This window comes from Panthera pardus, unplaced genomic scaffold (genome assembly GCF_024362965.1).
Source record: "Panthera pardus isolate Hobbes unplaced genomic scaffold, ASM2436296v1 HiC_scaffold_22, whole genome shotgun sequence".
In the NCBI taxonomy this organism is placed as follows: domain Eukaryota; kingdom Metazoa; phylum Chordata; class Mammalia; order Carnivora; family Felidae; genus Panthera; species Panthera pardus.
In genome coordinates this window covers 79,284,843-79,311,140 of record NW_026526788.1, presented here as the reverse complement: position 1 = coordinate 79,311,140, position 26,298 = coordinate 79,284,843, and the positions used below count along the sequence as shown (strand labels likewise).

The following is a 26,298-nucleotide window of genomic DNA, read 5'->3' as shown; positions in this document are numbered from 1 at the left end:
CCCGGGGGCGGGGCGGAAGCCGCGTCTTAAGCTCTGTGACGCGCCGCCGTTGCGCTGCCGCGCTGTCGACGCCGCCTGTCCCGTGCCGGGTTTGGAGGTGCTGCCAGGTATCCGCGCTGGCGCTCCGGGGCCGGGACTTGGGTCGAGACCGGGGCGCCCCACACGACGGCCGGCGAGGCGGCCGGCCTGCGAGGCTCCGGTCCGGGGTCCGGGGCCTGGGGTCTGGGGGGTAACGGGCTCAGGGGACGCGCTGGGCCTCGGCCGGCGGGCAGGCTCCGCCTCTGCGGCCGTTTTACGTGGCCGGCGGCGGGCACCGCGGGGCAGGGGAGCAGTGGGCCGGAGCGCAGCCTCGGCGGGCAGGGACGTGGCGCATCCCGGCCCCGAGCGGCGGGCGGGCGGGCGAGGGAGGGAGGGAGGCAGGCGGCAGAGAGAGGCTGGGGATGTGGCACCTCCGCCTGCCAGAGCGGGCGGAGCCGGGCCGGCCCTCGGTCCTCCAGGCCAGCGGCCCCCTACTCCGCGCCGCGGACCCCCCACTCCCCGGGGTGTCTGCGCCTTGGCCGCGCACCTCCGGGTTTGCGAGAAAGAGGTGATGGGGCGCCGGCTCGTGGGGAACAGGCTCCGGACACCGCGGGTATCCTGGGTTCCCGAGGTCGACCAGAAGGGTGCCTTGTGGGTGCGGGGAAACTGCTCAGTAAACGGTGGCTTTTGTAATGGGGCGGGGGGCCCTGATCTGGAAAAGGGTTCGAATCCTTCCGGGCAGCGCCTGGGCCCTGCAGCCAACCTGCTTATCTCTCCCCTCCCCCAACGTCGTTTTCTTTCCAGCCTTTGTCTGAATAAAAAATTGCAGAAGTAGAGGCTTATCTGCAGTAACGTGCAGATTCATTGGGTGGTGTCAAGGGATTGGGGCCAACCGGGCTTTCGGCACGAAAACTTAATTCCTAGAGTTCCTTTGCCAGCAGAGCTGAGCATCAGTAAATTCTGGTTGAATTCAGTGGGGGCACTTGTTCTCAAGAACCTTTGATCCTCGCTTTTTTTTTTTGTCATCGTAAACTCTTCTTGATTTCAGTTTTGTCCCTTTGATAAGGTGATCAATTAAGGGAGAAAAGGAGTGGGTTTGAAAGGAATTAGCTTTAAGAAATTACTGATCTTTGGGGCGCCTGGGTGTCTCAGTCGGTTAAGCGTCCGACTTCAGCTCAGGTCACGATCTCGCGGTCCGTGAGTTCGAGCCCCGCGTCGGGCTCTGGGCTGACGGCTCGGAGCCTGGAGCCTGCTTCCGATTCTGTGTCTCCCTCTCTCTCTGCCCCTCCCCCGTTCATGCTCTGTCTCTCTCTGTCTCAAAAATAAATTAAAAAAAAAAAGTTAAGAAATTACTGATCTTTAATTTTCTCAATTCTAAATCTCTTCGGGTTTGTAAGAGTTTCTGTAGGTAAACTGGTTGTGTCAGTTTGAACCGGGAAGTGTCCCTTCTGTGATCCAAATTCTTTACCTCACCTATTTGAAAGAAACCATACGTTTCTTTCATTAGAATATCCTGGTTTCATTTTCAGAGAATCTAGTTCCGGACTGTGAAAAAGATCCAAGTATGAAAGTAGAGTCTTTTTTATTTTTTTTGGAAGCATCTTTAAAAGTTTTAATTCCAGTGTAGTTAAGCTACAGTGTTCTGTTAATTTCAGGTGCACAATGTGGGTTCAGCAGCTGCATATATTATGCAGAGCTCATCGAGATAAACGTACTCTTTTTTTTTTTTTAATTTTTTTTTTAACGTTTATTTATTTTTGAGACAGAGACAGAGCATGAATGGGGGAGGGTCAGAGAGAGGGAGACACAGAATCTGAAACAGGCTCCAGGCTCTGAGCTGTCAGCACAGAGCCCGACACGGAGCTCGAACTCACGGACCGTGAGATCACGACCTGAGCCGAAGTCGGACGCTCAACCGACTGAGCCACCCAGGCGCCCCAAGATAAACGTACTCTTAATCCTGTTCTGAAAGTTAGAATCTTCTAATAAAAATAAGATTTAAATAAAACTTACTGTTTTGGGTTTACAGTTTTTCCTGGCGTTGAAGATCAGTTTTACATCCCCGCCCCCCCCAAGACGCATCATAACTTTAAAGTAAAACTTTGGGGGCGCCTGGGTGGCTCAGTCGGTTAAGCGGCCGACTTCGGCTCAGGTCACGATCTCACGGTCCGTGAGTTCGAGCCCCACGTTGGGCTCTGGGCTGACAGCTCAGAGCCTGGAGCCTGTTTCAGATTCTGTGTCTCCCTCTCTCTCTGCCCCTCCCCCGTTCATGCTCTGTCTCTCTCTGTCTCAAAAATAAATAAACGTTAAAAAAAAAAATTAAAAAAAAATTAAAGTAAAACTTTGTAATAAAAATTCTTGAAAAGGCACTTTGTCCCCTCACGCTGTCTTATTTTTATTTCCCCCTATACTCTGCCTTTGTTACATTCACTTGTGTGCGTATTTAAGCCCTTTACTTAGTTCTGGAGGACGGACTGACTCCTGTATTTTAATATTGAGAGGAAGGCACCAGGTTTGGGAGGTGTGTGGAGGGTGTGGTGTGGCTGAACCAGTCCTTTTTCAGTAGTAATGCCCAAGGTGTTTGCCAGTGACGCACTTGGGTTGAATTTTAGCCAGTTTACGTACAAAAAAAAAAAAAAAAAAAAAAAAAAAAAAAAACCCTCAAACTTTTGTTGGCAGAACTTTTAAAAAAGGACTGCATTTGTGAATGGTTACCTCAAGAAAAGTAAATATTTGACCAACATAGTAAAGCCAAATTTACTCCGCAAGTTTTTAGTGGCTTTTGATGAGCTTCCACTGGTTTTTCTTTCAGCATCATTAAAAACCCAAAGTGCACTGCTGCCTTAACTCTTCAAAATGCAGCCTTTTATGGACATTCTGTTTTAGGTGTGTGCTGAGGTCGACAGGGTGGATTAGATGGAAAGGAGTAATGATAGCTTGGAGAAAGACTGGGAGTTATGGAGATGACTGAAAACACTCAATGTTAAATTTTTTGCTGTTAGTCACAATGTGTTGTTTTCTCCAGCACCTGACTGTGGGCCTTGGTTAAACGCACGACAACAGCCCGGACTGGTCACAGTTATACACGTTGCTTTGACTCTTGAAGGCCATTAAATCTCATAAAGTGAACTTTTTTTTTTTTTCCATTTAAAGTTTTTTTTTTTATTTTTTTTTATTTTTTTTAGTTAATTTTTTTTTAATTTTTTAATATATGAAATTTACTGTCAAATTGGTTTCCTCCATTTAAAGTTTTAATTTAAATTCCAGTTAACATACAGTGTAATATAGTTTCAGGCATACAGTTACCCAGTGCTCCTCGCAAGTGCCCTCAATCCCCATCACCCACTTAACCCATCTCCCCATCCACTCTGTTCACCATCAGTTTAACTCTCTATGGTTAAGAGTCTCTTTCTTGGTTTTCCTCTTTTCCCCCCTATGGTCCTTTGTTTTGTTTGTTAAGTTCCACGTATGCGGGAAATCATGTGGCGGTGGTTGAAGTGATCTCTTGATGGAAAGATTATAGTTCCTCCTGGTGGTATCTTAGGGAATGCTGGCTTCCTCCGAGAGCTAGACTCGGCTCAGGGATGGACGATTTCATCTGCCCTCTGGATGGCCTTGCTCTCTCTGCTGCCTTGACTTCTTCAGGAGTCCTACCTGTATTTAGGAATGACCTCATTCATTTGACAAAGAATGCTAGCGGAGTGTCCAAACCTGGGCGGGAATCTGGGGACGCAAAGTGAGTTTTAAGACATGGTTACTGTTCGGGGCGCCTGGGTGGCTCAGTTGGTTGAGCGTCCGACTTCAGCTCAGGTCACGATCTCACAGTTCGTGGGTTTGAGCCCTACACTGGGCTCGGAGCCTGCTTCGGGTTCTGTGTCTCCCTCTCTCTCTACCCCTCTCCCGCTCATGCTCTGTGTCTCTAAAAAATGAATAAATGAATAAAAAAAAATTAAAAAAAAAAAAGACATGGTTACTGTTCTTTTAAGGAGCCTACTGGGATTGTACTAGGGGGCCAGGCATGAAGACGAGTGTCCTAAAGTGTTAGGACCTGGGACAAAAACATGCAAGATTCCTGGGAGTCTTCAGGGGGGGTCTTATGTTGTAAATTCTATGGGGGAGCGTGAAAAAAAGCTAATGGGTATAGTATTTATGCATACTACAGTTTTATACTGCAAAGTATAAAATTGCAGCTAATTTTTCTTGTCATCTGTGTTTCTAATTTTTTATCAGTAGAAAAACAATTTTCTTGGAAGTTTAAAAAATTTTTTTTTCACATTTATTCATTTTTTGAGAGTAAGAGAGCATAAGCAGAGGGGCAGAGAGAGAAGGAGGCACAGAATCAGGAGCAGGGCTCCAGGGTCTGAGCTGTCAGCACAGAGCCTGATGTGGGGCTCGAACTCATGGACCACGAGATCATGACCTGAGCTGAAGTCGGACACTTAACCAACTGAACCACCCAGGCGACACCCCTCCGCCCCGGCTTTTTGGGGGAAATTTAAAAAAGAAATCATGGCAATGTTGATTTTTATATTGTAGAAATTGTCAAGTTCCATTTTTGGATTTAAGGGAGGAAGGGAACTGAGTGGCCATTTATGCCAGGTTTGGCAGTTTAACATTATGTCATTTAATCCTCAGTAATGACCTTGAGTGGTTTCAACCTCATTTTACAAATGGGGAAATGAAGCTCAAGATAATCCACAGGTCCTTTGAAGAGGCTCAGCTAGAATTTAAATCCTGGTCTCTAGACTCTGGACTTTCTGCTCTCCTCTCCTGGTTTTCTAATCCTTTTTGGAAGAGGAAATTACTGATACTGTCTATTTTTGAGCCCATCTTAAGTCTGTTCTAAGGTTTCTTGGATAGTGCCAAGCATAGTAACTCGACCACAGAAGGTTCTTTAATAGAAATATGTTTACAGGATTCTGGTCACATCATCACACTTTCAACTGCAAGACTTTCTCCAGTTGAATATCCAGAGTTAATCTTTAAAAACCTTAAGGATGAGTATTAGCAATGTTTTGAATGTTACTGATTTGTCTGTGAGTCGTAGTTATTTTTTAAATTTTTTTAATTTATTTTTTTTAATAAGATTGTTTGAACTCTGCAGATAGATGGGTATTTTGTCCCATTTCTTTTGCAAAGTAGCTGAGTAAATAGTAGGAGACCATTGAATTTAGATAATTTCAAAGATTCCTTTCACTTGCAATACTGCATCAACCTTTTAATGAAGTTAAACAATTTTTTTAAAAGTTGTATTATTTTGAGAGAGCAGAGGAGGGACAGAGAGGGAGGGAGAGAGAGAGAGAGAGAGAGAGAGAGAGAGAGAGAGAGAATCCCAAGCAGGCTCTGCACCATCAGCACGCCTGACATGGGGCTTGAGCTCATAAACTGGGAGATCATGACCTAAGCCTTAACCAACAGCCACCCAGGCGACCCTTAATGAACTTAAAACATGCCTTAAAATGAACTTAAAACAGGAGCCTGCCTGGCTCAGTTTGTAGAACATGCGACTCTTGATATCAGAGTTGTGAGTTCAAGCCCCATGTTGGGTGTAGAGCTAACTTAAAAAAAAATCATGCTAGTTAAGAGAGTTTTTAGTATTTTTTTTAAATACCTCACTTAGTTTAGTAGTGCCTCTTTGCCAGATTCTAGTCACAGAGCTGCAGACCTTGATAGCAAAATCATAGAGAATAGTTTTTATTTTAGTATTTGACCCTCTTCCCTACGTACAAATGAACTTTTAGACCTAATTTTTGTAATCCAGGCTGCACTTCCTAGGGGGAAATGAACGCTACCTTTCTTTTAACCACAATCCATTTTTTTCAGAGCTTCTCAAACCTTTATTTTCCCCTTAGTTTTGTCTGTTGCCTAAACCTTTCTAATGTGACAGCTTAGGCAGGAACTCAGCTTCATTTTTAATAATTTTCTTTTTCTTTTTTTTTTTAAGTTTATTTTTATTTATTCTGAGAGAGAGCAAGCAGGTGAGGGACAGAGAGAGGGAGACAGAGAATCCCAAGCAGGCTCCGTGCTGTCAGCGCAGAGCCCAGTGCAGGGCTCGAATTCACGAACTGTGAGATCATGACCTGAGTTGAAGCCGAGTCGGACGCCTAACTGACTGAGCCACCCAGGTGTCGCTAGCTTTTTTTTCTGATTATAAGTGTAGTAGTTCGTGATCATTAGAAAATGTGGAAAGTACAGAATAGTAGAAAGATACCACAGTGAACTTTTTTGTGCCGTTTTCAGGTAGTTTTTCCTTATATATGATCTTGAATGTTTTGTATATCTGTTTTTCTTCACTTAAACATCCTGAAACATCCCTCCATGTCATACACTATAATTATTTTATTGATTTATTGATTTTGTTTATTTTTGAGAGAGAGGGGGACAGAGGGTCCCAAGCGGGCTCTGCGTTGACAGCGGAGAGCCTGAGGGGGGCCTCGAACTCACAAACTGTGACATCATGACCCGGGTCGAAGTCAGACTCCTAACTGACTGAGCCACCCAGGTGCCCCTCACTATAATTATTTTAAATGACGGCACGTTGTTATGTATGTGATTATGTTGATCCAGTCTCAAATTATTGACCATCTTTTATCCACGAATGTAGCATCTTATGAGTGAAATTACTGGTCTAAGAGGACAGACCCTTCCAAGGCTATGATTGTGGCTATAATTCTTTTCAGGTGGTGTTTCATTTAAGTATTACCATGGAACGCCGTGTTTTATTGCTGATTTGATCAAGTCAAAAATTGTGTTTTTTAGTGGTCAAATAGAACATTATTTCTTACTGAGTAGAGCATAAAGAGGCCAAGAAATAAAGTGGAGGGGGAGGAGGAGGAGGTTTTAAACTGCACAGTAGTATTTTGAAGAAGTTCTATCTCGTTTGCATCGCTAGACCTTGCATTTTTGTGAACTGCTATCTCCGGTCCGCTAGTTCCTATGTAGCTTTGTTATTGATACATGCCTCTCTCAGATAAAACCTGGTGAAAGCTAGGGACCTTCTCCTTAGGAAAATGCACTTATGCATACAATTCTGCATTTTATTTCAGGAGTTCTCGGATCCTCTGAGACCGTCGTTGGATCTCAGATCACAAATCTGCATTCTAATTTGAACTGTGGGAAGAAAGGATAGTCGGTGAGTCCTGGCGTGCCGGATTTTGTTTAGTAATTGCAAATTCCTGAGCGTACAGGATTTACCAGGTCGTGCCTAGCTGAAAGGGAAGCCACGCTCCAAGTGTTAAATTTTTGTTAATCTGGCAGTTCAAGTGGAGTTCTGCGAGATTGTGTGATTTGACTTGTCATTCATGGAACTCTGTCTAAACATGAGTTAACTAGTCTTTTTAAAAAATAAATATAGACATACTAAGTATGCTTAGTATTTGGCAACTTTCTACTAGTCTTGAAATTATCTCTCTCTCTCTCTCTTTTTTTTTTAATGTTTATTATTTTTGAGAAAGGGAGTAAGAGGGTACAAGCAGGAGAGGGAGAATCCCAAGCAGGCTCTACACTGTCCTGCAAAGTCCATTGCAGGGCTGGATCCCACGAACCATGAGATCATGACCTGAGCCCAAATCAAGACTGAGACGCTTAACTGACTGAGCCACCCAGGTGCCCCAGTCTTGAAATTATCTTTAACCCCCTGGCCAGACATAATTGCTATGCATTTTCTCCATGTTCCCTTTTCTTCCAAGCTTCTTCCATACCTCAGTCTTTGCTTCATGGTTTATGATGACTATTAACGGTCCAGGTGGATACAGAGCCCTAAGGGAAGCTCTGTGGCGGGGCTGGCTTTAGGGCTGGTGGGGACAGACGAGGGGGCAGCCGCGACTCTGAAATCTATACATAGGTTGTGAGGAAATGTCAATTTGCTCAGTGATGTTTACATTTTGTTACTAAAACTCTTAGCTCCTTGTGGTTTGTTCTCTAGTTCCTGATTACCTTTTTCTCCTTTCAATACTTGCTTTTGTAGGGCAGGTTTTTGGAGATAAGTTTTATAGAAACACCCATCCTGGCAGAGTAGACTTTCTTTTGGGAATTGCCAGTTTTCATCTGTGTGTGTGTGTGTGTGTGTGTGTGTGTGTGTGTAAATAAATGTATATGATGTGTATTTTATATAATTTATAAAGTATGTAATATAGAACATGTAATATATGTTTTGATCAGTTCATCTTAATGTTAAAGCTATTCAAATGTTAGTATAAATTACCAGATGATTTTTTTTCCTGGTCTTTTTGCCTTTAACCTTTGTTTACGATACTTTTGTCCTTTGGAAACTGTAGATATTTGTGGCTCAGTAACAGATTTTACATTTTGTAGTTTCTGTCTTTGGTGTTATACTTAAAACACCCTTCCTTTCCCCCAATGAATCACTTTTTCCTCTCTACACCTTTTTTCCTTTTGGATGGTCCCTATTATCTTTGTAGAAACCAAATTCTTTCTCAGTGTCTTCACTCCTTACATACAAGGACGGAGTCGGTACGCGAGGTATTTCTCAGTCCTTCCGTCACCTCCCCATGACAGGATGACTCCTGGGCAGGCTGCTTGCTTGTCTGATGTCTCCTTACTGGGGGTCTGTGTCCATCTGAAAGGATCCTGTCCCCACAGCAGTGCCTTTTTTAAAAACAGTTAAAAAATTTGTTTTTAATGTTTATTTTTGAGAGAGAGGGACAGAGCTCAAGCAGGGGAGGGGCAGAGAGAGAGGGAGACACGGAATCTGAAGCGGGCTCCAGGCTCCAGGCTCCGAGCTGTCAGCACAGAGTCTGAAGCGGGGCTCAAACTCCCAAACCTTGAGATCATGACCGGAGCCGAAGTCTGACATTTAACCGATGCAGCCACCCAGGCGCCCCGCAGCAGGTGCCTTTATAATCGTGGCTAAGTCCACAAGACCCGGTCCCATCTCTTTAGCCCCTGTGCTGTGCAGCCTTGCCTGAGGCCCCCAGAGTGAGTTCCTTGTCCTTGATGTACCCTCAGCACTGATGACTTAAAAAAAGTATGTGTGTTTATGAAAAAACTCTCAAGTGGCACAGAAGAGGGTCAGTAAAAGCCTCTGACCTCCCATTCATAGTTTTTTCGATTTTCTTAGTGTTCTCGCAGAGTCCTTGCGCGTAGTACTTTGTGCGCGTCCCGCTGTAGCGCTTGTCAGGTTTTACTCTAAATGGGTTTTAAATTGCGATTTAAAAAAAAAAAAATGTTTATTTTTGAGAGAAAGCGTGTGAGGAGGGGAGGGGCAGAGATAGAGGGGGACGCGGGATCTGAGGCAGGCTCAGTGCTGCCGGCAGAGACCCCGATGTGGGGGCTCGAACCCACGAACCGTGAGATAGATCCTGGCCTGAACTGAAATCGGGAGGGGCCGCTCAACCGCCTGAGCCCCCCAGGCGCCCCTCGCCCGCTGTCTTGATGCTTCGGTGGACTGTGGCAAACGCTCCGTGTGGGATGAGCCCGCCCACGTGGACTCTGGGAAGATTCTTATTCTTACTGCCTTCTCTTCTCCTTGGACAGGTGGGTGGTATTCCTCCCTGAAAGGCACGATGTTTTCCAAACTAGCTCATTTGCGGACGCTTCCTGTGCTTCGTCGCGGAGTTCACTCCTCAGTGGCTTCTGCTACGTCTGTTGCGACTAAAAAGACAATCCAGGGCCCTCCATCTTCTGATTACATTTTTGAGCGAGAATCTAAATATGGTGCACACAACTACCATCCTTTACCTGTAGCCCTGGAGAGAGGAAAAGGTACATTTTGAATTAATCCCTCCCACCACCCCCCTCCCCCCCCCCCCCCCCCGTCCCTTTTGTAAAAATTGCTTGTAAATTTTCTCAGTGTACATTTTCCCAGATGCACTTAATTTCTATATTACAGGTCTAGTTAATTCAACATTTATTGAGTGCTTGCTGTGTTAGGTATGGAGGGGAATACAAGATGCACTTCATTATTCAGTCTTTGTCACGATGGACCTTGCCAGGAGGGACTGTAAGAGACATAAGCAAAGTACTCGGCCATTGCTATTGTTTTTGTCCTTTAACTTTTAATTGGGCATAACTTTCGGCTTAAAAGTTGCAGCCGTAGTGCAAAGAATTTTCGTTTACTCTTCAGCCAGATTTCTCGGTGCTAACATTTTACCACCTTTGCTCTATCTTCTCTTTCTCTTCACACACGACTGCGTTTCTTTCCTGAACTGAGAGGAAGTTGCAGACACGTGATGCCTCTTGATACGTAAATACTTTGTGTGTCTCTCCTGAACTACAGAACTTTCTCTTACATAACAATAGTGTAACTATCAAGACTGGGAAGTGAACACTGAAACAACCCCATTTTCTCATCTACAGACCTGATTCAGATTTCATTTGTTGTCCGGTAGGCAAAGGAAAATCTCCAGTCATGGATTATATTCAGTTTTCAGGTCTGTTTAGTTTTCCTTAATCCAGAACGGTCTCAGCCTTCGTCCTCTTGACCTTGGTATTCTTGAAGAGTACGGGCCAATAGTGTTGTAGAACGAACCTCAGTTTGGAGTTGGCTGGTAAGGTAGGGTCTGCCAGCCTCCCTCACTGCAAAGTTAATATTTTTCCCTTTTAAATACCTTGTGAGGACATGACTTGAGACTCTGCAAAGTTTCACTCACACTTTTGGCATCCGCTAATTATTCTCTGCCTCAATAAATGATTACTGATAGTTGCCAAATGGTGATTTAATCCACATTTTGAAATAACAGCCCTAACCTAATAAAACCAAAATTTATTACTTAGGTTTGGGCCAGAAGATGATGTATGAATATTAAACATTTTTATCATTCGCTGTATTTTATTTGGGACCAGCGCTGTGATCTAGATTTTGAGCAAAATCTAGATTACAAATTTGGAAACAGTTTGGTTTATAAAAATATTCTTGGAGTAGCAGATTGTGGATTCTGGAATCTGAGTGCCTGGGGTCAAGTCCTGGTTCCATGTGTGCAGCTTGGGCTAGCTCCATATCGAAGTGTCTCTTTCCATATGTTTGTACTGTAGCGTGGTAACACTCTCATGGGGTGTTTTTTTTTTTTTTTAATAGGTTCGTTCGTTCTTTCTTTCTTTCTTTCTTTCTTTCTCTAATGAGAATGTACAAAGACGACTAACACAGTACATTGAATACATGGTAAAAGTTAGCTGGTAAGCCACCTGATATGTTTTAATATCTATAGTCAAGCTAAAAAAATTTTTTACAAAATGTACATAACTTAAAATTTATCATTTTATTTATTTATTTGTTTGTTTAGTGTTTATTTTAGAGAGAGAGAGAGAGAGAGGGAGAGAATGAGTCGGGGAGGGGCAGAGAGAGAGAGAGAGGGAGACACAGAATCTGAAGCAGGCTTCAGGCTCTGAGCTGTCAGCACAGAGCCCGACGAGGGGCTTGAACTCAAGAACCGTGAGATCACAACCTGAACTGAAGTCGGATGCTTCACTGACTGAGCCACCCAGGTGCCCCTGAGATATTTTAGTTTTTTTTTTTTTTTTTAAAGTTTATCTGTTTTGGGAGAGAGCATGAGTGGGGGAGAGGCAGAGAGAGAATCTCCAGCAGGCTCTGCATTGTCAGTGCAGAGCCTGATGTGGGGCTTGAAACCACAAACCACGAGATCATGACCTGAGCCGAAATCAAGAGTTGGACGCTTAACCGACTGAGCCACCTAGGCGCCCCCTTGTATATCTTTTCTCGAGAGATGTCTATTCACGTTCTTTGCCCATTTTTGAATTGGGTTGTCAGATACTAGATCCTTCTCAGTTAGATGTATGATTTGAAAATCTATATTCCCATTCTTTTGGTGGTTACAGTCAACTAATCATGATTTTTAGGTCACGTATAACTTCTGCCTTTAAATTCCAAACCCCAGTTTTCTAGGATTAAAGATTTCGCTCTACAGTTTATAGACCGTTTCGTGTTAATGGTGTTCCTGTTAAATGTGTAGTTTCAAGTTGGACAGATAAAATGTAATTCCTTGTAAACCAGATTATTTATAACCAACCTTACTATGATGAGCTAAACCCTGCTTTAACAACCATTCTGAATTAAGTAGAGGTTCATGTATTCAGAAGGCTTGCCAGCGATCTTAATCTTTGAACTTCCTGTAACTTAGTGGTTTTCTAAAATAACTTTTTATATATTTAGGTATTTACGTATGGGATGTAGAAGGCAGAAAATATTTTGACTTCCTGAGTGCTTACAGTGCTGTCAACCAAGGGCATTGCCATCCAAAGATTGTGAATGCCCTGAAAAGTCAAGCAGACAAACTGACCTTAACATCTAGGGCTTTCTATAATAACGTACTTGGTGAATACGAAGAGTATGTTACGAAACTTTTCAACTACCACAAAGTTCTTCCTATGAATACAGGTAAAATATTTTTTTTTCATTAAATATCTGAGGATATGATCTTACTACTTTTTTGATAATTTAAGATACATTTTTTTAAACTGAAAATTTTTCTTCCTTGATAGGAGTGGAGGCTGGAGAGACTGCTTGCAAACTTGCTCGTAGATGGGGCTATACTGTTAAGGGTATTCCAAAATACAAGGCAAAGGTGGTTTTTGCAGGTATGTGATTTTCAGCATTAACCTCTGTGATGTCAACATACGATGCTATTACTGTTTTAATTTACTGATAGAATATTTGTCATGTGTTTGCCTCATCCATGATATACTATCTGCTGAATGTTTCATAAAAATTGAGAGTTTTTTTTCTTTTGGGATTATTTCCAAGTATTTCCACATAAATGGGATTTTTCTCTGCTAATTAACTTCCTACTCCTCACTCCCTAATATGAATGACTATATGATTTATTTCTCCTCTGCTTATCTGAATATTTTCTTTTTCTTCTTTTAATTTTTTTTTTTTTTTTTTTTTTTTTTGAGAGAGAGAGAGAGAGCGCGTGTTGGGGAGGAGCACAGAGAGAGGGAAACACAGAATCCAAAGCAGGCTCTAGGCTCTGAGCACAGAGCCCGACACAGGGCTCAGACCCACAAACCGTGAGATCGTGACCTGGGCCAAAGTCAGATGCTTAACCAACTGAGCCTCCCAGGTGCCCCATGCTTATCTGATCTTTTCATAGCAGTTTTCTCATTAATTAGATGGTCTTAGTGGTAGGGCATTTTTGTTGGGTTGTTGAGGTTGGGTTACCTCAGAGAGGAGCCATGTCCTAGGTGTGGCACGAAGTCCGAATCTTAGTATTTGATGTATTGTTGTATCATGTTCTCAGAAGCTGGTGGAAGAGAGGACTGGAGTTGCCTTGGCTATATTTCTGGGAATGGTTGAGAGGAATGGCTTGAATACTGAATACCAATTCAGATGATGTAATCTGACCCTCCTCTTCTCCAACCCCCGCCTTGTATTGGCATCTTATTTGTTTATTTAGATTTTACTTCTATTTTTGGACGTACAAAAAGGTACATGTAATTAATGTATACAACTTGATGAGCTTGGAGACAGGTGTATGCCCATGAGACCGTCACCCACGATCTATGCCGTTAACCTTTCCATTACCTCCAAAAGTTTCCTTTTGCCTGCTTATGTGTTGTTGTTGTTAATGTTTATTTTATTTTTGAGAGAGACAGAGTGTGAGCGGGGGAGGGGCAGAGAGAGAGGGAGACACAGAATCCGAAGCAGGTTCCAGCCTCTGAGCTGTCAGCACAGAGCACGACATGGGGCTCGAACTCAGGAACTGAGAGATCACGACCTGAACTGAAGTCAGACGCTTAACAGACTGAGCCACCCAGGTGCCCCTGCCTACTTTTTATTATTACTAGTTTTACTTTTTGCTCATTTTTTTAATTGAAGTATAATTAATATACAGTGTTATAGTAGTTACATTAGCATAATAGAATGATTCAACAATTCTATACGTTATTCAGTGCTCACCACAATAAGTGTACTCTTGATCCCCTTTATCTATTTCACCTATCCCCCCACCCACCTCCTCTCTAGTAACCACTGGTTTGTCCTCTGTAGGATTGTTTTTAAGGGTTTGATTTTAATTTTTAAAAACATAAAGTGTGGATAAATTTGTCATTGCACATGGTCAAAGTTCATTCTATGGTAGTTGAAATGGTTAAATATTCTGATGGGCAGGTGTAGTTAGTATTTAGGGGTGACATTACTATTTCCAAAGAAGAAAAACTCTTTGCTCAGCTCTGTGACTTGCCATTTGGAAATCTTGTGCCTTAGTTGTAGGGCAGCATAACTGTTCTTGCAAACAACAATGGCATTCCTGGTGATTTTCATTCTTAACAGACTGTATCAGTCTCTATCATATTAGCAAAAAGTACAGAGGTGTTTTCACCTGAGCACTGAAAGCAACTGGTGAGTCAGTGGGGGTAGAGAGACAAAGAAGACCGTCCCTAACTGGAAGTCCCTTGCACCTGCAGAGTGAGTCACAGAGGAGACTCCTGAGGTTGAGTGGAGGAGAGCAGATAGGCTCCTGGTCTGACTGGTGCCTTTTCTACCCCCCCCCCCCCAACACTATTTATTTGTTTGAGAGAGAGAGAGAGAGAGAGAGAGAGAGAGAGAGAGACACAAAGTGCAAGCAGGGGAGGGGCAGAGAGAGAGGGAGACAGAATCCGAAGCAGCCTCCAGGCTCCGAGCTGTCAGCACAGAGCCCGACGCAGGGCTCGAGCTCGTGAACTGCGAGATCGTGACCTGAGCCAAAGTCGGCCACCCAACCGACTGAGCCACCCAGGTGCCCCTGGTGCCTTTTCTCTTCAACAAGCTTGGTCAGTCTGTGTGCCATTGGTGGTGGACAAGTAGAGTGGGGGTCACTTGTAGGTGAGAGAGCCTTTGCAGGAGTCGTGTTTAGAGATGCTGAATACAGTAGTTCAGTACTGGGTTAAATTGAGTTGGTGCTGACACAGGTGGCAGAAAGATATTAAAACAAAACAAAAACGGGGGTGTCTGGGTGGTTCAGTCAATTGAGCATCCGACTTTGACTCAGGTCATGATCTCTCGGTTCGTGAGTTCGAATCAGCTTTGGATCCTCTGTCCCCGCCATGTCTCTGCCCCTTCCCCGCTTACTCAGACCCTTTCTCAAAAATAAATAAAACATTAAAAAAAAGAACCCCCAAACCTCGCTGTCATTCTACATTGTTTCTTTCCTAGCTTGAATTTAACCCAGTTTAAATTATCTCATGCATTTGCTTTACTCTGGTTCAGGTTATGCTGTTTCTTCCCTCCTGGCATTTGTGTAAGCTCCTTGAGGGCAGGAAGCTTGCCAGTCATGGTGACCACTCTATCATGGTGAACAGTGCCTGACCTATATAGTAGGGCCTCAGATTTATTAATGAAACAAATTAATGGGTAAAAAGATGTTCCTGAACAAAGGCTGACGTTAGTCATTTAGCACATAAAAGATTCTAATACCAAGGAAGGCAAAATTGAAAGTGTTTAGATTGCCTGAAGATGTTTTCTGCAAATGAAATTTAAAATTCATCCTGGAGTATTGGGTGTTTAACAGGGATGTACTAATTCTCCATAGGGGATATTTCTTTTCTCCTATCACTGGCATAAATGCACTGAGTCTAGAAAAACACGTATTGAATGCCTCAGTGGTTAGGGTTTGGGATTCTTGGAAGAAAAGACCAGTGTTTATCCTTGGGGTCTATACATTGCAGTCTGGAGATGAGTAGAGGAGTGCCTGAAGTAGCAATTGCAAGGCCAGACCTGGGTGGTCACGTGCAAGTGAACCGTGGTGTTTAATATCAGGTTTATTTTAACAAAGGAAAGCTCACTGGAGGCTCTCTAAAGCAAACACTCATTTTTTTTAACAAATCAAACTTCTTAAGGCATTTTGGGGGGAAGTGCTTATTAAACTTGGGCGTTTGAAATCTTCTCTATTTATTTCTCCTTTTCAGCTGGAAACTTTTGGGGCAGAACACTGTCTGCTATCTCCAGTTCCACAGACCCAACCAGTTACGAAGGTTTTGGACCATTTATGCCAGGGTTTGAAATCATTCCGTATAATGATCTGCCTGCTCTTGAGGTACTTCCCTAGCATCGTAGTGCTTTAGCGCAAGACTAAGTAGAAATTACAGTTGTTGGATGTATGAATCAAAATAGGTATCTGACTGCAGTGAACATCTAACTTAAGTTGAGCCCGGGTTGCGGACCTGTCTCTGTAATGGTCAGTTAGTTTCCAGCATGGGGAAGTTGGGTGCCACGGTCTAATCCTGAGAACCAGCTAACTGCTGTTTGTATCCTGCATGAGTAACTTGGGTAGTATGTGTTTAATTACTTCATTAGGTAAGATGACTCAGTTTTCAGCTAGCTGCTTCAAATTATGAGTGGAGGGACGCCTGGCTGGCTTAGTGGCTGGAGCACGCCACTCTTGACCTTGGGGTTGTGAGTTTGAGCCCCACGTTGGGTGTATAGATTACTTGAAATAAAGAAAAAAAAAATAAAATTATTGAGTAGATGACTTGTAAAATAAAAAGATTCACTGAGATATTTGAAACTAATATCTTTAATCTTTAAAACTAATTCACTGAAATTACTATAAAAACTAATGTCTTCGTTTTATACAGTTAAAACTAATATCAGAAAATATAAGGTAGAGTAGCTTAAAGCTGAAGTATTTAGAGCTTTTGGCAATTGAACGTCAGAAATGTGAATACTTTGAAGTCAGAATATAAGTTAGTGTAAAACTTTAATTTGCATACTTAACGTAAAAATATATGCAGCCTGTGTTTTCAGATTTCCAAATAGGCTAAAAAGGAAGTTACTAAAGTGTATTCGTATTTTTTCATAGCGTGTTCTTCAGGATCCAAACGTTGCCGCGTTCATGGTAGAACCAATTCAGGGTGAGGCGGGCGTCGTGGTTCCCGATCCCGGCTACATGATGGGCGTGCGAGAGCTCTGCACCCGCCACCAGGTTGTGTATCCTGCACCTGCCTGCCTGGCTCAGGGCTGGGCCCGTAGGGGAGAAGTAAAGGTGGCATCCCCTTTCCACTAGGGGGAGACCTCATTCTGAAGCCCTCTAGTACGCCCTATCAGCGGCCTGCCCAGAAGCTGACTTTTTACTGGTTCTGGCCACTGGCCAACCCGGGGCCCAGGCAGAGCCGCAGACTTCCTGGCCCCAACTGTGGTTCCTTCCCTCCACGCTAGCAGCCTGTGCTCGTCCCCGGACCCTTGGTTGTGTCCCTCTCCTCCGCTTCCCACCACGCTAGTACGGATTTAAGAAGGAAATATTTAATTAATAAGTGTTTGGAATAAGCAAGTGAATCTATTTTTTCCCAGAGGGTAGTTCTGTCCCCCTCTCCCCCAAAGTGCTCACTTTCTACTGTGCGGAACAGCAGAATAGGCCCTCGGGGAGAGTGGCCTGACACAGGAGATGATTGCCTATCTACAGGATGTTCACAGGATGGTGTTGAAATTATGTCGGTAATTAAAAAGATGTTCACGTATCCGAGGGAATGTCTGAATGACAGATTTGTGTGGGGAAAGGTAGGAGGTCACTATCTTCCCTATGGAAACAAAACTGATAATTAATGTATTATGTTGTTTTCCACTAGGTTCTGTTTATTGCTGATGAAATACAGACAGGATTGGCCAGAACTGGTAGGTGGCTGGCTGTCGATCATGACAATGTCAGACCCGATGTAGTCCTTCTTGGAAAGGCACTTTCCGGCGGCTTATACCCTGTAAGTTGTATGCTCAGCCCCTTGTTCTGTTCCCTACTCTCATGAAATCTGCCCTGAAGATATTTTTACGTCAGCTGGTGGTGACAATAATGCCTTTCCCTTGGTTTGTTACACTCCCGGTGCTCTAGGTCACCTGGCACACGCATAGAAACATTTCCGAGGCCACAGGGTTGACCCACTTAGTTAAGTTCCACTGCAGAATTGAGTGTGCCTCACAATTTGCTACGGTCTTTCTTTTGGGTAGAAACATTTTACCCCAAAAGTACTCCTGGAGACCCCTGGGGTTTTTTTCCATTGTTCAGAAATCTAGCGTTACCAATTGTGTAAAACCGTGACTGGGTAATGTAGAGGTTGGAAAAAATGAAGGTTTGGTTGTAGTTTTGTCCTTGGGTTTGCCGTTCAGAGCCGGTAACTGGTCCTGGTTTAAAGGTAAAGGGCTTTGAACACAGTGCAGCACATTGTTTTTTAAGCAGTTAAACCAAGCCTTTTACCTTGAAAGTGGAAAGAATTCTAAAATGCATTGTTGCAGAAACCGCTTTCCTCTTGGTTCCCAAATGCTCTGGTTCTGTGCCCTCGAAGTGCCCTGACGTGCTTACACTGTGTTTCGGGTATTGCCAATTTGTCACCAGTAGTTACGAGGAAAGAAGTGTAACTCTTGTTTGGGGAAGCATTCTGTCCAATTTCGTATGCGCTTCATAAACACTTGTGTTCCTGCTCTGCTGCGAACAGGAATGGTTAGTCTGAGAAATGATTTGGTTGGTACCGAATTCTCTCGCTCTCAGGTGTCGGCGGTGTTGTGTGACGACGAGGTGATGCTGACCATTAAACCGGGGGAGCACGGGTCAACCTACGGTGGCAATCCACTAGGCTGCCGCGTGGCCATCGCGGCCCTGGAGGTGAGGGCTGATCCAGCCGTGTGGTATCCATTTGTGGAGGTCGTGTTGAAGTGGCCTGTTGGTGTAATGAGACATACACAAGATGGCCGAGTATTATAGAACATGGGGTGCAGAGGAAGGATTTTAGGGGCAAGGCGCTCGGTAATTTAACCTTGGTCTAGTAGATGAGGATACTCTGGGGGTTTCTGAGTTGCAGTCACCTGGGGCTTTGGGCCCATAGGCCCTGGGTGGCTCACAGAGCTCTCACCCTACGACCAGCCCTGGCCTGCAAGGCATTGATTGATTGATTGATTGTAGATTTGAACACTTTTACACTTCTTCCTTAGGTGCCTACTACAGGTGTAAAATTATGTGATCTCTAAGGATGGACTTTTAAGGGAAAAAACAAAAGGAAACTATTGTAGTTTAAAAATTAAAGTTAACTTAGTCAATTGACTTATTCAACTAATAAGAAAAGATATCAGTCAGTTGCATTAAACAAATTTTAATTCTTATTATTTTGCCATAAAATCAGATGGATGGATTCGTGACTAAAGCAAGGCTCTATCTGAGCTTGTAAATGTTTAATTAGATATTAAACCAGTATAGGCTTTGGAAAACAGAAATGAAAGTTAAGTTACTCTAGTCTTTATCTGACGATGCTCTTCCTTTGCTTATAGTCCATGTTCTCTACTAAAGAACAACATAAAACAGGGTAGTCTTAGCATTTGTGTAATTCCTCTTTAAACACAGGTTTTGGAAGAAGAAAACCTTGCTGAAAATGCAGAAAAAATGGGTATCATCCTGAGGAATGAGCTCATGAAGCTGCCGTCTGATATTGTAACTGCTGTCAGGGGAAAAGGATTATTAAATGCTATTGTTATTCGAGAAACCAAAGGTACGGACACAAACGTTTTACTCAAGATGTTATTTTCATGGGAAGAAAGAAAACACATATTTTGTCTGGTTGTTGGGTTCCCCTGTTTGAAATTGTTGACTAGGTCTGTTAGACAGAGTATCACCTGATTTATATTAGTGGTCTTTGGAAATGGAGCCCTTTCCTACAGGAAGGATTTAACTACTTTGACCTATTTTTGTTCTGTTATGCCATTTGTTATTCTGCCTTAGGTTAGGTCCCAATACTTGTAGATTTCCAGTTACTTTCTGTTAGTCTGTACCCAGCACTTTCCTGGAGGGTTTCCTCTTCGCTATCCACCCCCTTCCCCACACTCCTTTGGGCTTCAGGAAAGGTAGCAGGAGCAGCAGTAATAACCTTGATGATGACGGTGATCACTTAACTGAGTGTGTGCTGCTGTTTCATTTGTAATAGCCCTCAAAAGCGCCTTGCCGGATTTTCCTGTGCTCACCCTTCCTTTTAAAGCAGCGATTCCAGCCGTGGCAACGCTTTAGAATCACCTGAGGAACTTTTTAAAGAGTTAATTCAAACTTGCCTCACCCTGGAGATTCTGATTTGACGGGTCTGGGGTGGTGCCCAGGCGTTGGCAACGCCTTTTTCCACGATTCTGATGTGCAGCCGGGGTTGAGCGTCGTGCTGTAACAGGGTGAGAGTCTCCTTCCACGAGCTCAGGAAGCAGATCCGGTTTAGGAACGTGTCGTGTTCACTGGGATTGGGGTATTGGTCATTCTATGCCAGTTTCCTTCTGCATCCTACCCAAATTCTTTTTGCATTGGTTCCTCATAATTAATACAACAGCCTTTAGCACATAATTTTGCTTGGTCTTTTTCATTTTTGAAAAACCAACAAAAACTGTATGTCTAATCATACTGTTCAAACCTAGTTATGCACTTGCTGAAAAATAACTTCATCTTTAAGGATAAGGGCAAAGCAAGTTTGCACCACCAACCGTCTTTCGTTAGTAGGCCCTGGGTGTTGTATCCTGCCAGGCGAAGTGTTAACCATCCATCCGTCCTGCAAGGGAGTGTTACACATTTGTCTTTGATCAGCGTGCATGTTGGGCCATTTTTCTTTAGATTGTGATGCTTGGAAGGTGTGTCTGCGACTTCGAGATAATGGACTTCTGGCCAAGCCAACCCACGGCGACATCATCAGGTTTGCACCCCCGCTTGTGATCAAGGAGGATGAAATTCAGGAGTCCGTGGAAATCATTAACAAGACCATCCTGTCTTTCTGAGGGTGGTGACTGTTTCCAGTGCTGCCCGGAGCCAGCTAGAGACGGCGGTTCCTGTAAGTCCCGTAGCTTTCCTGTGCTTCGCGTGGGCACGGTCCACTCCCCAGTGTCCAAGGACTTTTTTTTTTAAATACACTTTGTTTTTTTCAGTTCATGCATAATAGAATGACATTTATAAACACGCAGTTTGCTATGTAACATGACTAAGAGAATGTAATGGCATCTATATTCGATTCAGTTTCTCTGTGTGTGTGCTTTCTAAGATGAAACACATCTACTTGTATATAGAGAGCCTTTTAATCAAGCCCTTCGGTATAATTTATATGTTTTTATAATTTCTTTACTGACACAAATGTTTTGTATTTGAAAAAGTTATATGGGGTGTTACGTGGAAGACTTGCTTAACCTTAAAAAGTTAAATTATAATCATTAAGTTTTAGGAAGCCTTGGTGGTTAAGCTTATATAAAATACTGGATTTAAGGAAACTTCATATTGGCCAACATCAAGATGTACCCTGTGAATGTCATTTCTAACTAAGAATTCATGTTTAACATTCCCAAATTATGTTTTAAGTGATACGATTTGTAAAAAAAAAAAAAAAAAAAAAAAGATTTATTTTCGGTTTTTCTTCAGCTTTAAAGTAAAGCTTATATTTAAAGTGTCTGTAGCGTGATCAGTGTGCTGATCCTGATTACCCAACGCTTTTAAGCTCCTTGAGAATGTTCTTCCCTTGCTTTATTTTGTGTATTTTCTAAGAACATTTCAGCTTCTTTGGTGATATCTAGAAACAGAAATTATGAAAAGAAAGTCTTTTGTTATACTCCCTTTTCCTCTCTCAAAATGATTGTTTTTCCTGTGCTCATGTGCTGGTATTTACTATTTTTATTAAAGGATCCTTATTAAGCATGGTATTATGGAACTTTTTTTTCCTTTTTTCTTTTTTTTTCCCCCTCGAATATAGTATTTTGGATACTTTCTATGTCTGTAATTACAAGTTTATTTCATTCTGTGACGACTCATGTGGATATATTATAATCTCATATTGGGGAACATTCGGATGGTTCACAATTTTTCACTCTTTAAACAAAGCTCGTTGCGATTGCTTTATGTTTATACAGTTGGTGTTTTTGTAGTAGGTCTCTCGAGGTGGATTGCTGGGTCAAAGGGAATGAACTTTTATTTTCATGTTGTTTTTGTTTTTTTTTCACAGTTTTATAATTTTTAAGTAATCTCTAACCCAGTGTGAGGTCGAACCTACAACCCTGAGATTGAGAGTCACACGTGCTACCAGCTGAGCCAGCCAGGCGCCCTGGGGATGAACTTTTATTAAAAAAAAAAACAAACAAACACAAAAAAACCCAAGTTACATTTATGTTTTTTTTGAGAGACAGAGCACGAGTGGGGAAGGGGCAGAGAGAGAGAGGGAGACACAGAATCCGAAGCAGGCTCCAGGCTCTGAGCTGTCAGCACAGAGCCCGACGCGGGGCTTGAACCCGTGAACCGTGAGATCGTGACCTGAGCCGAAGTCAGATGCTTAACCGACTGAGCCACCCAGGTGTCCCTAAACTTTTAAACGCAATGGTGCCACGTGGCTCCCTGCCACCCCCGGGTTCCCGTAGCGCCATGGGAGTTCATGACTGAATGTGTGAGCGGTTAAGGGAGAGTCTGCTCTTACCACAATGGCAGGGCTTACCGGTCTGGGTAGGGGTTTCCGATTTAAATACTTGTAGGGACTAGACAGGTCTGTCTGTATGGCACTGGAGTGTGAGGTTCCTCCTAAAACGTTCAGAGGCTGCCCGTTCTTTATCCCTGGTTTGGACTATAGGACCGACTATTTCTGGTGCTGGTCCCAGTTTCCCAGTCTTCCCGCCCGGCCTCCCGGAGCCCCCTGATTGCGGCCTCCAGATGTCCTTGTGGCTGCGCTAGAATCCCCAGGGCCGCCGGAACCTCTGGGATGGCGCCAAAGCATCAGTAAGTGTAAAGCTCCCCGAGAGGATTCTGCGCGCAGTCAAGGTTGAGAAACCTGGCTCAGGCGTCTTACTAACATGCGGATCCTAACTCGGTGTGAGCGGTACCTGGGAGCTCCCAGTCCGTGCCGATGTGGATGGTCCTGTCCAGAGTCCATTCGATCTGTGTTCCGCAGTTCTCACCCATCCGAGAAGCCCCGAAGGCTAGGTGAATGTAACAAACCAACAAGCTTCCTGCTAAATTCTTCGCAGGCTTTTAGAGTTTGAGAAATGACCCTGTAGGAAAGCACGGGGTGCTCTGGGGGCAGTTAGAACCCCCGGTGCAAGAAGGTGGGAATGTTGGGAGAGTATGCAATTCCCGGCAAGGGGTTGGGGCTTTATCTGGCGTCCGTGGAGGAAGGGAGGGCAGCCGAGAAGTGGCATGATGCCAAGCACGTTAGGAAACCCTGCCGGGTGGAACGGTGCAGACCGGTTCGCCCAGCGCACGCGTACTAGTTCGCTGGTCGCATCTGGGGCCGTGGGTGTGTGGAGTGTGGGGAACAAGGCAGGACGACCCAGCCGCTTACTTCACTTTATAATCCGTGCAGCGGGGAGCCTGGTAAGGGGGAGCCCAGGCAGTGGGGAGGCAGGAAGGAGGCAGAGGCTTTAGAAAGAGCTATTGTCTTGTCTTTCGAATCTCACTGTCCCCATCTGAGGAAGTGGGACAGCCCCTACCTTTCAGGAGAGGTCTGAGTGTTAAAAGCAATAGGGCAGGCGAAGTCCTGACCTACCCCATCGCTGAGTGAGTTGCCAACCTACGAGGTACGGATGTTGCCCAGGGCATGTGATCACAGGGGTACCTCTGGGACTCCTCTGAGTCTCCCTGAGAGTCAGGAAACCTCTAGACGAGGGTGCTGGCCGGATGGGGTAGGGTTGATAGAGCTGTCTGCCCTGAAGGGGAGGAGCCGACCTAAGGCAGAAGCCGCGGGGAGTGCGGGATGCCCAGGTACAGGCCCTGAGCTGGAATCGCCCACAGAAGGGTAATCCAGGTGTTCTGCCCTGGCAGTGGTCACACACCGTGTGCTCCTTGGCCAGATCTGTCGTAACAAAGTACCCCAGACTGTCTTCAATGGCAGAAGTATACTTTACCGTCCTGGAGCCTAAAGTCTGAGGTCAAGGTGTCTGCAGGGTTGGTTTCTTCTGGGGCCTCTCTCACACCTCTCTCACTCCCGTGTGTGTCCTAAACCCTCTCCTCTGTGTGTGTCCTAAATCGTCTTCTTATAAAGACACCAGTCACTCTGGGTCAGGGCCCACTCTAATGACCTCATGCTCACTCAGTTACCACTTTAAAGACCTGATGTCCAAATAGTCCCGTTACAAAGTCCTGGGGGTGAGGGCTTCCACATACTAATCTGGCGGGAGGGGTACAACTCAAGCCCAAAGAGACCCCAACAATGATTTATTCTTTGGATTTTGACTTCCGAGGGCACCTGATCTAAATTTATCATCGCACATGTAAGAAAATAGAGATTGGGATGAGACACCTGATTTCCCTAGGATAGTACTGAGATCACAGTGCATTTGAGGCAGTAGGAATTTCAAGTCGCCAGCCTCTTCCTACAAGCGAGGGATAGTACCACGTGGGGCCACTTGTAGGTTTAGAACTGTGCTTTTCTTATTTTTTTTAAATTTTTTTTTAATTTTTTTCAACGTTTATTTATTTTTGAGACAGAGAGAGACAGAGCATGAACAGGGGAGGGGCAGAGAGAGAGGGAGACACAGAATCTGAAACAGGCTGCAGGCTCTGAGCGGTCAGCACAGAGCCCGACGCGGGGCTCGAACTCACGGACCGTGAGATCATGACCTGAGCCGAAGTCGGACGCTCAACCGACCGAGCCACCCAGGCGCCCCCAGACCTGTGCTTTTCAATGCTGGCTGCATAATAGAGTCACACTTGGTGTGCTTACAAAATGAATTTCAACATCCAGGCTCCACCTCAGATCAATTGCATCGGAATCTCTGGGGATAGGGTCTGGGTGTCTGTATGTTAATTGCCCCTCCCCTCATCTGGGGGTTTCTAACGTGCAGCCTTTGCAAAGTGGGTATTGGATGTAGATGTACGATGGGTATTGAGTACGAATGCAGGTGTCATTCACTCAACGTACCCTGCCAGGCCCAGAATTGCACCCGGGTCATTGGTGAAAGAGAAGGACTTCATGGGCTTTTTAGTCAGGACATTTATTTGAAAAATACTTAGTACCACTTGGCTAGCCCCAGAGGAGAGGCAGTGGTTCAGAGATGCATTTATTAAACAGTATGTGTGAAGCGCTATCACAAATGTGTTTTACACCTGGTACAATCATTCCCCTTTCACAGATGAGAAAACTAAGTCCGAGGGCAAAGAAACTTGCCTTGTAGTATTTAAAATAATTGGTGGAGGCCTGGAGCCCTGGGTGGGCTGGGCTAGGCTTCCGTGGGGAGGGAGGGGGTGGTCCCAGGTGCCCCAGGGACTGGGGGGTTGGGGGACAGACTGCCTCCACCTGTCTAAGGAGTGGTTGAATGGCCCCGAGTGTGTGTAAAAGCATTTCAATTTGTTTCCAACTTGCGAAATGGATTCTCAAAAGTACCAGCAGGAGCCATTCAAATGAGTAATATATACAAAAAAGCAGCTTAGTCCACTTAGGAAAAACTCTTTAAAATCTATTTCAGGGCTTTACTGTTTCGTGCATGTATAATGGCTCCGAGGAATTTTATTAGGCTCTCAGCCTTCATTTTGATTAACTTGCAAATGAGATCTTTTCCCCCTACGCACCACCGGTCCAGTCCGCAAATCGTTAATGAAATATCTGAGCTAATGTGGCTTGTTAATTTGCATCACAATATCAAGTGCAGAGCAGATGGTGGCCAAAGATAAGTGGGGGGAGGGCAGAACTGGACTCAAAGCAGCCTGTTCCGCAGGACTATGTATGGCTCTGGCGGCTGCGGGAACGGGCCCCCGGAGGGCCTGGGTGGCTTCTGACCTTGGTGGCCTTCTCTCAGGCCGGTGGGGTAGATGGAAAGCGAAAGATGCTAACTAGTAAAATTAACCAGCCCCCAGTCTCCCCTGCCTTCCCTTTTATCACCAAGCGCTTTCACTTAGTGGCTCCTGAGTGCCAAACCCCATTATTATTAATGATCTGGAAGTCAATCCCTCCTGGGAGTGACTGGAAAAGAAATATGCAAATAGCATACAGAGCTGCAGGACTTGGCCAGGGTGACCTGGTTGCGGGAACCTGGCCGAGGGTCTCCTTCTGCCCCAGGAGCTGTAGAGCCACGGAGGGTCTCCTCCTGATCTCTTAGAACACAGACCCAGGGGAGGAGAGAGGACTGCCCAGGGCACACAGCCAGTGTGGCAGGCCTGGGACGGGAGACTGGCGATGGTCTCCTGGTTTCCCAAACTGTGGGACGCGGGAGGGGGTTGTGGATGCGCTGTCTGCTTTGCTCTTCCCTCTGTGGCCTTTGGGAAGGCACTGCCTGTCTGTCCTTTATGCAATGAGGGGTCGAATGAAGCCAGAATTTTTTAAGTTTATTTTTTGAGAGAGAGAGCACTAGCGGGAAAGGGGCAGAGGGAGAGAGAGGATCCCAAGCAGGCTCTGCACGGTCACTGCAGAGCCCAACATGGGGCT

General features: G+C 44.6%; 1 protein-coding gene across 2 annotated transcripts; it reads left to right on the top strand.

The window, feature by feature from the left end:
• Window positions 1–21,598, top strand: OAT (ornithine aminotransferase). 2 transcript variants are annotated; one of them, XM_019424687.2, is made up of 11 exons: window positions 1–107; window positions 7,065–7,150; window positions 9,514–9,741; window positions 12,146–12,370; window positions 12,475–12,570; window positions 15,877–16,004; window positions 16,770–16,892; window positions 17,533–17,661; window positions 18,444–18,557; window positions 19,290–19,434; window positions 20,529–21,598. In XM_019424687.2, exons 3-11 carry the CDS (start codon window positions 9,543–9,545, stop codon window positions 20,687–20,689), a joined length of 1,320 nt encoding a protein of 439 aa, XP_019280232.1. In that variant the 5' UTR covers window positions 1–107; window positions 7,065–7,150; window positions 9,514–9,542; the 3' UTR covers window positions 20,690–21,598. The 2 variants fall into 2 exon arrangements, with proteins under 2 accessions (XP_019280232.1, XP_019280234.1); XM_019424689.2 differs by lacking the exon at window positions 7,065–7,150 and having other exon boundaries at window positions 15–107.
• The last annotated feature ends 4,700 nt before the right edge of the window (window positions 21,599–26,298 follow it).